Raw genomic sequence first — 13,805 nt, 5'->3', positions numbered from 1 at the left:
ACGGCTCCGCCGTCTCACGAGCAGTATCTCGTGGGCCTGGTGCTCCACGTGATCCGCACGAGCGCTTCTTATGCCGCATGGATGAGAAACAGCCAGCGGCACGCTCTGGGCAAGCACGGGCTGCCAGGCCGACTGATGTACAATGAGGTGTAATAAGTTATCGAGGGGATTCCTGGAATATCATATAATCGACTGAAGCGAGCGAGAGGCAGCCCGGTATTGAATGGTACCAGTTGTTTTAATTAGCTGCTAGTCCAGTAGGATTTAGTGCAATATGACCAAATTGCATAGAAAGGCTGATGTGCATTTTAATCATTTGAGGCTGATGCGTGAAATTTCAAGGTCACTTTTTAAAAGTGCACTTGAGCTGAGTTAGTAAGCTCTGAGAGCTTATTTGTGTTTCAAGAATTTACTCTTCTGAGCAGGTGAATCACCCTTCTCAATGTCACACACTCTTTCCCTCTCTCTGTCTGTCTCTCTGTCTGTCTCTCTGTCTGTCTCTCTGTCTCTTTCCCTCTGTCTCTCTCTCTTCTCCTCTCTCCTATCTCCTCTCTCCTCTCTCCTCTCTCCTCTATCCCTTGATCCTATTTCTGCAATATAATGAGAAACATTCATTGCTATATTTGATGCGTTCAATTGAGCACAAAATGTTTCATGATTGGTCGACGTTTCAGTAAGATTTTCATAATGAACAATTCAAAATGGTCATGAATTTTGGTTCCAGCATCGGTTATTTTGCTTCTGAACCAATATTTCTCCAAACTATGCAAACTTTTTGTTATTTAGTCGTTGACATTTGATTTGTAAACATTTTAATCTGTTCACATTTGTCTTGTACCTTTTTTCCTTTTAGTGGAGTAATGTCCATGTCGATTAATTTTTTGAGCTAGTTTTGATAGTCTTTGTCGTGTTATATCTTTATAGTGTTATCAACATGTTTCCTGTTTTAATGCATGTGCTGAAAATCAAAATGGGAACAAGTGAGATGCATAGGGTGAAACAGCAAATGATGAAATGAACTTTCTAGTCAACAAAACGTCAAGCCTGTTGAAATTAGATTATCTGCAGAAATTTAGAAGTTTGGTAATAATTGCCTGTTGAGGTTTTATCTAAAGCTATGTGGTACACAGAGGTCCAGGTCACATTTTATAACCACCCATTTAGAATCTGCAACAAAGGTATCATGACATGACACACAACCTAATGCGTTCCTGAGTAACTTGTGTATTCATGTCTTAAACTAGGGAACTTTGTCTTTCTCTCTCATTTTCTTTGTTGTTCCATTGTACACTGCCCACTTTAGTTAGAGATTCCTGTGATACTGAATTGTACAAACAACCCTCTCTCCCCCACCCTTACTTTCACCCATCCCCATCCTCATCTCAACTTTCTACTTCTAGAGTTTTGGCACGTGATCAAACAAGACATCCCCGAGAATCAACGCCTGAAAAAACTTCTGGAGACCATTTTGGAGGTACCTTTTGCTATTAAGTATAATGTTTGTAGGTATAATTATTTTTAATGGTCAAATATAACTAATAGACCTGGTATGCACAACCCAGTGTGATTATTGTTTTCAAGAAAGAAGTGTGTTGGACTGATGGTCAACATATCAAAAGCTTTTGATGGCAGTTAATGACCCAGGCCTTTGCTAATTGCATTGTTACATTGAGGATAATAATAAATAGAGTTCTGCAGTTATACAAGTGTGTGTTGGCAATCTGTTGCTTATCTAATTAGCCTTTGTCATGTGTTTTCGAGTATTGAGATAAATTTACCTGAATCGATCTCATTTGTTTTAAGCTGAACCTGTACACGTGACATCAGCAATGATTGTGAAATAAAATGTATTTTTTTAATCTTTGCTTTCCAGCATCACTCGCAAAGGATACAGACTTGCTTTGCAGATACTCCTGAATTTGACTTTGCTGCCTATCAGTCTGAAGGTGAGTCTGATGAGGCGTGGTTATAGGGTCACATTGAAGCTTACGAAAATTTGGTGAAGGACGAAATCTTGCACTTCATCTTGATGTAAGCACGTACAGAAATATTAATTGCACTCACACATCTGAGAAGCTTGGGATTGTAATTTATACAGGTGGACAGAACCGTATCACCTGCCCTTTTAAAATGCATGTCGATGCTCGAGACAGAACAAAACAACAGAGAGCGAAGAGTCAATATACAGAGTGGTGCCCAAGATAAACAGCTAGATAAAAGCACATGGATGCACCATGGTATAAATATATGTTTATTATCTCTGTATTCTATAAAAGCTCAGGTTGACCTGAAATCCTGGAGAGAAGGCCAGGAGACAGACTCAAGAATGTGCTTCCATAGGTGAAAGCGGAGAGGAATGAACAAATGCAGACGAGACGTATCAGGGTTCGTACAGGTCCTGGAAATCTGGAAAGTAATGAAATTTGACAAATCTGTTTTCCAGGCCGAGAAAGTCATGGAATTTTACATTCTGTCATAGAAAGTCATGGAAAATTGGAGTGATTCTGTAATTTTAGGAATGATGTGAGTGAACTGAAAACTGTATTTGTTTTTCCATTTTCACAGATACGTACACGTGGTTACAATACAAAATATGTTGTTGCACGTTTTAATTTTGCTTTTTAAATGTTAGTGATATGCATGTTGCGAAATAACTTGCTCTTTCATTTTGGGAAAAGCTTACTTCACAGTAAAATACGCCAGGGAGAGGTCATGGAAAATGAGACAAAGGTCATGGAAAGAGTCACTTACAGTAAGTCATGGAATTTCAGATGGTCAAAAGGGTACAAACCCTGCATAGAATGGGTAATAATTTGAAGGTTTCTGGTAGAATGTGTACAACCTTGTTTTGATGGGAGGATGAGTGGAGAGGTGAAAGGATAGTTGGACAAATACCAGAAATGAGGCAGTAAAAATCACACTTCACTTCAAATTAAAGCATAGTTCACTGTTTCAGGGCAGGGTTCCACACTACCAATAACTACCATGTTTTAGTGGATGCTGAGAATGACTAAGAAAGAAAATTGCCCTGCAGATAATTCTGAGGTGGTGACCATCCTTGGAGGCCATAATGGAGATGTGATCTGCCCCAAGATATGTAAAAGCAGATTTTGAATACCAGGAACTCATGAAACTGTGCCTATCCCAAAGATGGATCACAAATAGATTGGGGGGAATTTTCCAGTCTGGTCTTTTGGAGTTCGGCCTGTCATCCTTCCAAGGTCGGCAAAATGAGTGCCAGCATGCTGGTATACTGTGTCAGAGTGGCGACCTGTCCAGGATTGTGCCCAATAGCCAAGGAGACTGCTTAAAGAGCACGAACACTCTGCACAGAGTATGGTCCCAATCTCCTCCTCTCTTATGGAGTGGGGCTGGCAGGATGGCCTTGCCTAGAGGTATGCACATTCGCCTCTGAGTTGTCTTTCCTGGGTATGAGTCTCAGCCCAGCTATAAGCTGTCAGCCCGACGTTTGACACACAGGGTGATTCATCAATGTATGTGCCGTCCTTCAGATGGACATTAAACTGGGCACCGGTCTGTCGGCATTAGTTGGTGGACGTTAAAGATCCCACGGTATGCTTCACCGTGGCCAAATTCCAAATTTGTGCCCTAACTACTGCTGGGAAGGCAATGGCAAACCACCCAGTGTAACCCTTGCCAAGAAACTGCTTCGGCAACACCGACACCATGTAACAGACTTTTTGTGAACATGGAAAAAAAATGTGATAAGCAGTCCAGAGCAGGATTGGATACCATTAGCTTCCAGTTTGGGAAGCAGGGACAGGCTTCCCGACACGACATAATGCTTGGGAGATGTCCAGTGAGATAGTTCTGACCTCTTCTTTGAGACTGAAGGCATCCATCCATTGTTAACATCAAAGAAGCAGCATTTCCAATATGGAATGACCTAGGGCAGAATCCATTCTGATGATCGGAGATCTTAACTGAATCAGACCAATGCCCAGAATGAACAAATTATGTGTCCGTATGTTTTGCTCAACATCGGCCGTACCTGGCTTCTCATAGCGGCAAACATACTGTAACGGTGACCCATTGTGTGGACATGGTATTGTCTTTCACCCGGACGATCACCAATTTAGCGATGGATTTTCCTCAGATACCGTCCACCTGGAAAGCCAAACAGATTTTTTTTTTCTCCAGTTTCCACTGTGCAGAACCTCTAACGAGATCTGTCACCTACAGTAAGTTCCCAGTTTAGAAAATAATTTGGGGGCCGAGCATGAACTCTGGTGAAACTTATCACAAACTTATCCCTCCTTGCGAAGTCCGCACCAAATTTGCAACGGTAGCGAGTTTAACTCATGGCGCAGTTATAATTGCTATCTCCTGAACCCGACACACCAATGGTTTAATAATAAATGAGAAAGAGGGATAGGGGGAGAACAAGGAGAGGCACATGTTTCACAATAATTATGTATACATTTTATAATCCTATACATCTTCAACTGTGACTGCATATGCGACACTCACTGCGGTCACTGATCTCAGACTCGGTGTTGTCCTCGCCAAACTGCACTGAACTATACCTGCCCGTTCTGTCCCTGTCGCTCAGCTTTTCTTACCTTGCAACCATGCACCCATTGGTTCGCTGTCCAGCCTCTGGCTACCACTGCGGTTGCGAGCGATTTCAGGTGGATCTGGGCGGTTGTCAGCATGGCTGCAACTCTTACCTTGGCACACGTTTGTCAGGTGTCGCTTTTGCCATCCTTGGGGAAAGGGGAGAGGAGGGGGGTTTGCTGGGCTTTTGGGACTGGTGAAATTACTTTACTTTAAAGAAACACACACAGACAGATTACGGAGGGAACTTAAGACTTGATGATGGGGAAGCTTATCGACACATCACGATGGAGAAGCGTCATGGTTATCACCTCCTCAACAAGCTTCGACACTTGCTCTATCGTTTGCACACAAAAACCACGCACTTAGTCGAAACCTGTATTAATGGTATAACTAGTCTATTTTTTCACCTGTTACCTCCTATTCATGTTCCCACAACAATCCTCTTATCAACTTTATTTAATGAAATCCATTGAACAGGTTACAGGTTAATAGGCTCCATGCTTCTGACCAGATTTTTGTCCCCCTTGTCCTTTTTCATTCTCTGTTCGTTCTTTTGCCTTGGTGAGTTTCCTTTCTTCCGCTGCTGTTTATTTTAGTTTTTTTTTTTTTAAATAATGGCCTTGTTTCTTTAGCTGGGCAGAATGGTTTGCTTCAGCATTTGAATAGCAGGTGACTCGTTCACATAAATATGCCATAAAGCCTATAAAATTGGCCTTTAAATAAAGAATTGCTTTGTTAGCTGTGGTGATGAAAGCCGGCGTGCAGCGACATGTTTTCTTATACTGTCGTTAATTGTTTTTTCCAACATTGTTTATTTTGAAACTAAAATCCCCGTGTCTTGCACTTTTGAAGCTGTATTTTCATCGGTATGTATTTTTCTTAGGAAGCTTCTAAAAACCGTTTCCATGCAGCACTGTTGGAGATTCGAGTAGGATTCTCATATCGTCGAAATTGGCCATCGAACACATTATGTGGATAAAGTATGAATATCGATGCAGTGAGAGTTTTATTACCCCTAGGTTATTGAGTGAATGGGGGAACTCAGCATATTACTGTAAAAGTGATTGTATGAGCAGGTAAAACGTTCGTAACTAACCGAGTTTTGTCTGCAGGGTATTTTTGCTTTGTGATGGAGCTACGTGCAGGGTATAGGCCGACACTGTTTAACGTACAATTGTATGACCAAATGACCTTGCCTCAGCTGTACTTTGTCACAGAAATTGAACATGGTTGATGCCAACAAAATGCCCGCAGGCACATAAATGTAACTTTCATTAAGGCTCGCGTGTTTTAAAGGGAAGTGTAATTTACATATTAGGGGTTGGCTCTCCCCGAAGAATAAGTGCTTAATAAATTGAACAAACTTGAGCATTTAATTGACTGTTATAAGTATCATGTTGGTTAAAAACATCTGAATGGAGCACAAACTGATATAGACTACCGATGCATTGCTTGCATGCAATTGCTGACTGCTTGCACTTACAAAGGGCTGATGGCACAGTTTTCCCTCTCAGTCTGCAGCAGATATTTTGACAATCATTCTTTTTATTTCCACTCTCGTGGGGGTTAAGAAATTGAGGGCCGGGTCCAAGCTTAGCCATACCAGGGGAATATTGAATTGACCATTTTCATCTCATCGTGAATATGGTATTACTTTGACTTGTTTGACGTTTTGATCACATCATGGCCTTGGCAAGCATTTCCCGGCGTTCCTTCACGATGGGCGAGGAGCTTGCTGCTGTCAAAGTGCATTGTCTTCGCATCTCAGGGTGTACGCCTGTTTCGGGCTCTTTTTCTACAAGGTCGTGCGCTTATCGGTCTCCGAGCCTCAGCGTTCCTGCGAGCGCACTCGGCTGTCCGTCGCAAATGCGATACATCGTACTGTGTGTAGTAAGTTAGAGTGCTACTCAACTGCAGTTAATTGCACAATTAATAATTTGTACGTTTGGTCGAGATGAAAGGCAAAATAAATGTAAAGGAGTAAATCTGAAGTTTGGGTCGTGTGGTAAGACAGGGAGAAGTGGTATGATTTATTTTATTTTCAGGGCAACGTCCTTTAGGTCTGAAGGGTGAAAATGACCTGTATTCTGTGACCACTTTGAGGTGAAGGAAAAAACCTTCAAAAATTCACGTTTTAATTTGGTTCCTTTTTTTATTTGCAGCAACAGCCACAAGCTGTAATAATTAGGCATCGCTTAATTTTTTTTTCACTGACAATATGCTAATTGATGCACTCGATGCTTTGCTGAAGTTTTGTAGCTTTTGGCACGGCGTTACTGAACTAATTTAGAATCCCTAATTATTTTATTTTTATTTTAGTTGTGTGCGCATGTGTGCGCGTGCACGTGTGTCGTTTAGCAAATTAAATTAAAGAGGTTGCTCGTGTAATTATCACGTTGATATGATAAGCTCATCTATTTGTAAGTGTGAGGGAAGAAGAGAAAACTGCTGAGCTGAGTTGAGTATGTTTGAAACGAGCGATGATCATTTCCTTTGGCTGTTTTTGTCTTTGGGTCGTAAGTCCTGCCTCATTCTCCGTGCATGTTTAGACACCATCAAGCAATGGGCCGATGCCTCATTTGAAACGGCGCTCCTATTGTTCCCAAAGGCTGTTTCTGCATGAGTCGCCACCAAGAAGCACAGCTGGCATTTGCTGTTCAGCCAAACAGCTCCACACACATTAGTCGTCTCTGCCTTCTGTACTTGCAGAAAAATCCAATTGTCATTGCTCGAAATGCCACGAACTTTGCTTTAAATTGGCACGAATTTGCCACCTATCCTACCCCTTCTAATGTTTGCCTGCCATCTTTGGAGAGCATGAATGCATGCTTTACCTGAACCAGATTGTATTGACATGTATTGTAAATTCCAGTTCTTTAATCCATGCCTCTTTCTAGACGACTCTTGTAATAACCACATAACAGTTGTTCCACTTATCGTGCTAACAAATCATTCGAAAACCTGAGAAAGGTACACTACATTAAAACATGAATTTGAGATAATTGGGTTACTCAGAAGATTTGTCCTAATTTGCACTGCTATGTATTTGACCACAGCGATGCAGATTGAGAAGAACCTGGCAGCCATGGACGAAGAAGGTTTATTCATCTCCTGTGTGAAAGAGAATACGAGGTAAAGGGGCGATCCTTGACGGCTTGACGTGGCAATGCATGTCACCGTCTCTTTCATTAGTTGTAATTGATCAAGAAGAGTCAAACAATCGAATTGTCATGAAAATGACTGGTGACAGCCAAAGCTTCATGGTTTTTGCTTTTTCAGTTGTCTTGACCCTTCTCCCCTGCACTATAATTGAAATTGCCATGTATTAAACAAATAATGTACTGCTCTCAGTGCTTAACTCTTAAACTCACTCATCCCAGGGGACACTTTGGTCCTTTGCAATGAGCGCCATGTTGGTTCTTGCCTTTGACGCATAATTGCCGAACGATGTACACGTTTGTCATCTGCAGGATGTGCAGACATATCGTGTGAATAACTTTGAAATGGTGGAATCCATCAGCAATGTAAAGTACAGCCTAATCGCTGTAAGTGGATTTTTATGATGCTAGGGTGCCCCCAAATCTCTCAGATGTGCCACGGAGTCTGACAGCTCATTTTGAGATCCTGAGTTTTCATATCAAGAGCTAGTTCTCGTCTTTGCCTCGCACCACCACATTGGCCAGATGTCTCTCACAGGACACTCCAGCCTTGTTTAATGTTGAACAAGCCACACCATCGTGCTGGTAGTTTCATAAAAGTATGAATAGTTAACAACGCATGCCTTGGTTATGCAAACTCCTCTTCCTTTCTTCTCGGTTGAATGTTCACTTGTTTTGCACCACTCAGGAATGAGACATCTGGCTCACCAATTTATCACCTTTCACATCATGGGAATGGAGAAATGTTTCGAATCTTACTACACTAAACAAAATCGATCTAAATTATCCCTTAACAATCCTGGCGTTGTTTTGGTATTTCAGCTGTCTGAGTATCAGCCATGTGTTTCCATGATTTATTTTGTTTAAAATGTCTAAAATTAACGCATTTTCCACAATTGGCCATCCAACACTTATCTCGCATGAAATTGGCTCATGGAGACGTCAACAGGCAAGAACCAACATCTTTGAAAATTCAGTTATACTTTAATTATTTTGTGGAAAATGTTATCCTCCTCCATGTGGAATTGCTTTTCGGTCACTGTTTGATGTGTTCATCAGGTTTCAGACCACTGATCACCAACTCAGTCGCATAACCCTTGAGGTTGAGACAAAAACATTATATTTTTTGTCGGTCAGTGGTATCTTGGATTTTTACAAAATTTTTTGGCATTGCCAGCTTTAGTTGCTGATGCTTCATTTAGTCTATATGGCATCCGCAACTCTGCCTGAATCGAAACCGATGAGATACTGCATGGTTGGCCTGTTTGGTATCTGAGCACATTTTAAGATGCAGTAGGACCCCAGTTTCAAATCCCATGTGCTGTGTTGATTTGTCTATTGTCTCCTCCTGTCCTTGTCATTCATGTAAAGGACTGTTATGTTTAAGGGAGGGGTAATAGTTTGATTAAAACATTATAAACCGTATATGTTCGTGCAGCTTCAGAACTTCTTCCCTGCATTAAAATGTGTCTAGGGTAAGGTGACTTTAATGTTGCCCATGACGACAAGGGCATTGACTTGGCGAGAGATAAGTAAAAGCATCCCGTCGACTTATTCCCCTCTGTGGAACTGGTCGGGCCATGTAGGATCGGGGTGACACAGCATGTCCCCTCTCCACCCACCCACCCCCAGGAGATTAACTTTTCTGGCACAGCTGCCATCAGTGAATGTGCAGACGTCTCGTGTGGAGGCGTTTTGGTTAGTTTCCGAGGCTGGGGTACCTGAATGCCCTGGAGGCGAAGACTCATGGCGTGGCCTTTGGAAGGGGATTCCTGAGGATCGAGGCCTGTGATTGGGAAACCCTTTTCTTTTGGTCGGCTCATGTTTTTGTGTTCCCAATAGTGCTCACCGTGCCTTGTGAAATAAATTATTTATTTATCTCTAAGAAATGGCTTGCCTCTTGGTGACACCATTTTGCCTCGTTACCGATTGGGTTGATTTTGGATACCTGAAGGGTTAAATTTATAGTCGTCCCATTTTATATAACCGGTGCAGTAATAGCCCTGCTGGATAACAGGCTCTGCGTTCGCTTGTGAAAAACAATGCTAGTTCAGCTATCCTTGAAGTCTTGGCTTCAGGGTGACGTAACTGCATCGGTGTAGTCACGTCCTGTCAGGAGGTTACATATTTCTGTCTCCCTGAAGGCATCTTGCACTTGATGCATGTACAAGCTCCTTGTCACAAATTATTTAGACGTGGCTGTTGGGCGGTGTATTGTGTTCAGGACAATTACATAATTTACAAAAATTTACAATGAATTAAGGCACAGGAGGAGGCCATTCGGCCCATCAAGCCTGCGCCACACCAATACCAGATTTAATCAATCCGTTGATACCCCTTCCCTTCATGTGCAGCCTTTTTGGCTGCTACACTTGTACTCATTTCGCCGACCTCAGAAGGATGATAGGCTGAGTCAACCCCCTGGTGTTAATTCAGCGGCCAATGGGGCTTAAACTCAGAACCCGAGGATCTCAAGCCACCACCCGAACCGCGAACCCAACACCAGATCCAAGCTATCCAAATGATTAACACTTGTATAACTATGATCAAATATGGAACAAATTGTTGATCATATAATGTGAGTTGAGATGTTGTTAACTAAAAGAGGAGTAGAGTAAACAGGTGACAAGTTATAATATTGTAGTTACAGTTTAAGATTTGTGGAAAGATCGCAAGTGTTCACAAAATTCCTGACGGCTTCTGGTTTATGAACAATCTCGTGTTATCGAGCAGTTTCAACCGGCACATCGTCATCAAACCATCTTGGAAAAATGAATAGTTTGTGGAGGGAGGGGATTTCGTGAATATTCTTGTATTCGGTGTGTGAGAGGTAAAGCAGAGTGAAAGGAGGACTGAAGAGAAGAGCCAGTCATCCATTTTTACCTCTGCCACTGAAGGTGGACAGAGGTTGTGTTTTCACCCATGCCTGTTTGTCTGTCTGTGAATAATATAAGATATCTCAGCTAGAAGGGCACTCGTTAGAGCGCATACCTCCGCCACGTAATGCCTGATCCACGAGAACATATCGGGCCCGATACATTTTTTGAAATATCATGCTTTTGGTCATTTTTGGCCCTATCTCTCAATGGTGAAGAATCACTTTATCAATTGAATAATTCTCGTATCCAGATCTGGATTCAGATCTTCACAAAATCGAATCAATTCGTCCTTGCAACACACCCAACCTGTCCACCACGTTTCGTCCGAATCCGTCCACAACTTTTTGAGATATCGTGCCACATATCATTTTAGCCCGATCTCTCAATGGTGAAGAATCACTTTAAAAATTCTTGTAGTCGGATCCGGATCTTCACCAAAATCTAATCATTTCGTCCTTGTTCGTCCCGTCCACAAAATTTCATTCGGATCCGTCCACAACTTTTTGAGATATCCTGCACACAGACAAACAGACAGAAAGGGGTGAAAACATAACCTCCTTCACTTTCGGTGGTGGAGGTAAAAAGTTATGGACGGATTCCGTCAAAACTTGGTGGATTGTTTGAGTGTGTGACAAAGACCAATTGTTTTGACTTTGGTGAAGATCCGGATCGGATACTTTTTAAATCGATTATTCACCATTGAGAAATGTGGCCCAAAACGATATGTAGCATATTTCAAAAAGTTGTAGACGGATTATGACAAAACTTGGTGGATGAGTTGGGGAGGTGATGAGAACAAGGCGATTAGATTTTGGAGTGTGACAAGAACGAATGGTCCGGATGCAGATCCAGCCTATCGGTGGAATAAAAAATGTAAACCATTCAGCCTGTTGAGGCTTTGGGCTCTCCAGACTGCTGTTCTATTTGCTGTGTACAGAGCTTGCGTTGTCTGTTGGTGCCTCGCTTGCGTTTTATCCTTCAAGTGCAAGTTTGGATTATGCCTGTCTTCAAGTTGGGCATCGATCAAAGCACCTTGGGTTTTGCGACACTCCTCCTGAGCCTTAGCTTAGACATGAGGTAAACAGGAGGGTTTAGAGCTGGCAAGACGGCCTAGAGGTACGCACACTTGTCTCTAAGTTGTCTAGCCTGGGTTTGAATCTCGACACAGCGATAAGTTGTCATCCCGGTGTTTCACAGACAGGGTGATTCATGAGGTGTGTCATTCCTCAGATGAACGTTAAACTGGGCATCCCATCTGCCGGCATTACGTGGTGGACGTTAAAGATCCCATGGTGTCCTTCGCAAAGAATAGTTGAGCTATTGCCAGCACCCTGAACAAATTCAAAATTCCTGCTCTAAACCACTGCTGGGAGAGGGATGGCAAACCGCCGAGCATGACCCTTGCCACAAAACTGTTTTGGGAGCACCGATGTTGTGTGAAAGAGTATGGTACATCGCAGAACATGTACATATAGCATCTGTATCGGAACTTTCATTCTTCTGCAACATGCCTCGTCGTGGTACAAAGCCTTGCCCATATGAACACTTCCTGTCTCACCAAAACTATGGAAATCGTTATTTAAAATGGAAACGTACATCATTCTTTATACGAGAAAATACTACATGAAGCTCAGGAAGCGACGTTCTTTGGGAGATGATGAGAAAGGCGTGGAACGTGGCAGGCACTGCTTTGTGAACGTTCCAAACATCCCTGCGCTGTTTCTTCCATCACTGCTTATTGCTTGTTCTTATTCACTGCTGTCCACACCAGCAGTATTATCAGTGCCATATGTTACTAGGAGACTTCAAAACTCTGTGTAAATACCATTTTCAGGTTGTTTTCATTCCATCGATATTGACTTATTGAATCTACTACTTCACTTGTGACACAGTCAACTGATTTCTTTTGCTTCATTATGTAAACTATAATTTTTGGGGGTTTCCTTGTTGAACACAATTGGTCTCCAACGAAAGTGGTAACTCTTCTTTCCTGCATTGTTACCTGAAGTTGGACAATCAATCCGTCATGATCACCAGCAGATTAACGAGAACGGTGACCCTTTCATGAGGTGTGTCATTCCAAGAATGACATTCCAAGAATGAATTCCATCATCCAAGAATGATGCCACATAAATAAATCCAGGTCTTGAGATTCCCGTTCTGTTTCGCAACTTTTGGAGTGCCACGCACGGCAGCCCTGTTTGATAGCCATAACCCAACGGTGAGATGTGCTGTCAGTCTTGGTGGTGTTATGAAGTTCTATAGGTGGCTCTGCGTTTGCCCATGTTGGTGGAGGTGGTGGTGAGAGTGATTGTGAAGTGGTGGATTCCTCTGTTCTCTTTTCAGATGAATGAGTCATTCACCATCACTTGTAAACGATTGTGTGGCTAAAACCAATCCTGGGTAGGTCGTTACTATCAAAGAGTGCAGAAATTTCTGCTGAGTAGCCACGGGAATCAAAACCCACACCAGTGATGGCAATACAACAAGCTTTACTGACTCCACTACCGAGCCACTTGACATACACAACCTATTCACAGTATCAATTCCATTGGTTTCGTGTTTACTTAAGTTCTCAAAATACAAAGTTGAAAAATAAAAAAATATTGCACAAGTTTGGGAAAATAAATAAATAAAAAAAGCAAATTAAATGGGGTGGGAGTTAGGGGGGTTAACCTGGAATCCCATGATTTATGTTCTCAAGGGAGCGGGCCTGAGTTTTATGGAGCCGGTATATTAAATTCTGGAAGCTCGCAATGGAAATCCGTCTCCGAGGTCAGCATGCTGCTGAGTAAATGTTGTTTGCCGTGGCCCTAATCCGTTTTCTGCACACTCTCGAGAGGCACCGAGAAACAGTCACTCGCGCTTGGCGCACTGGAATTTGCTTTAATACAGAGTTGTCTTTCCCGCCCGGTTTATAGGCACTGCATTCCTCCAAGGAATGAAATTTATTAGACTCCAGTCCCCTTGGGGGAAGGGTGGAAGAATCCTGCAGTGGAGAGGAGATGTGGGGTGTGAGGGGGAGATTTGAGTAGTGTTGTTTGGTAAGTGATCTGGGAGGAAGAGGGGCCATTCGACACGGGGAGATGGGATGCTTGTTTGCTCTGCACAGCTCTGCTGTAGGAAGCATTTGCTCTGTGATATTAACTCTCGTTTAAAATGGCGCCACGGCTCTGGGATCCGTTTG

The 13,805-nt window shown here is 42.5% G+C and overlaps 1 protein-coding gene across 1 annotated transcript in view; it reads left to right on the top strand.

Annotated features, from left to right (window-relative positions):
• Positions 1 to 13,805, top strand: part of DSN1 (DSN1 component of MIS12 kinetochore complex) — a 187,040-nt gene that overhangs the window by 93,231 nt on the left and 80,004 nt on the right. Inside the window, exons 6-8 of the mRNA XM_085882345.1 lie at positions 1,401 to 1,474; positions 1,874 to 1,946; positions 7,638 to 7,713. Of these exons, the coding sequence (XP_085738471.1) occupies positions 1,401 to 1,474; positions 1,874 to 1,946; positions 7,638 to 7,713 (223 nt within the window). The remainder of the gene's footprint in view (positions 1 to 1,400; positions 1,475 to 1,873; positions 1,947 to 7,637; positions 7,714 to 13,805) is intronic.

This window comes from Eptatretus burgeri, chromosome 5 (assembly GCF_056783735.1).
Source record: "Eptatretus burgeri isolate ZD-2024b chromosome 5, Ebu_testis_v1, whole genome shotgun sequence".
In the NCBI taxonomy this organism is placed as follows: domain Eukaryota; kingdom Metazoa; phylum Chordata; class Myxini; order Myxiniformes; family Myxinidae; genus Eptatretus; species Eptatretus burgeri.
Note: the sequence above shows the minus strand (reverse complement) of the source record. Positions and strands in the feature narration are given on the sequence as shown.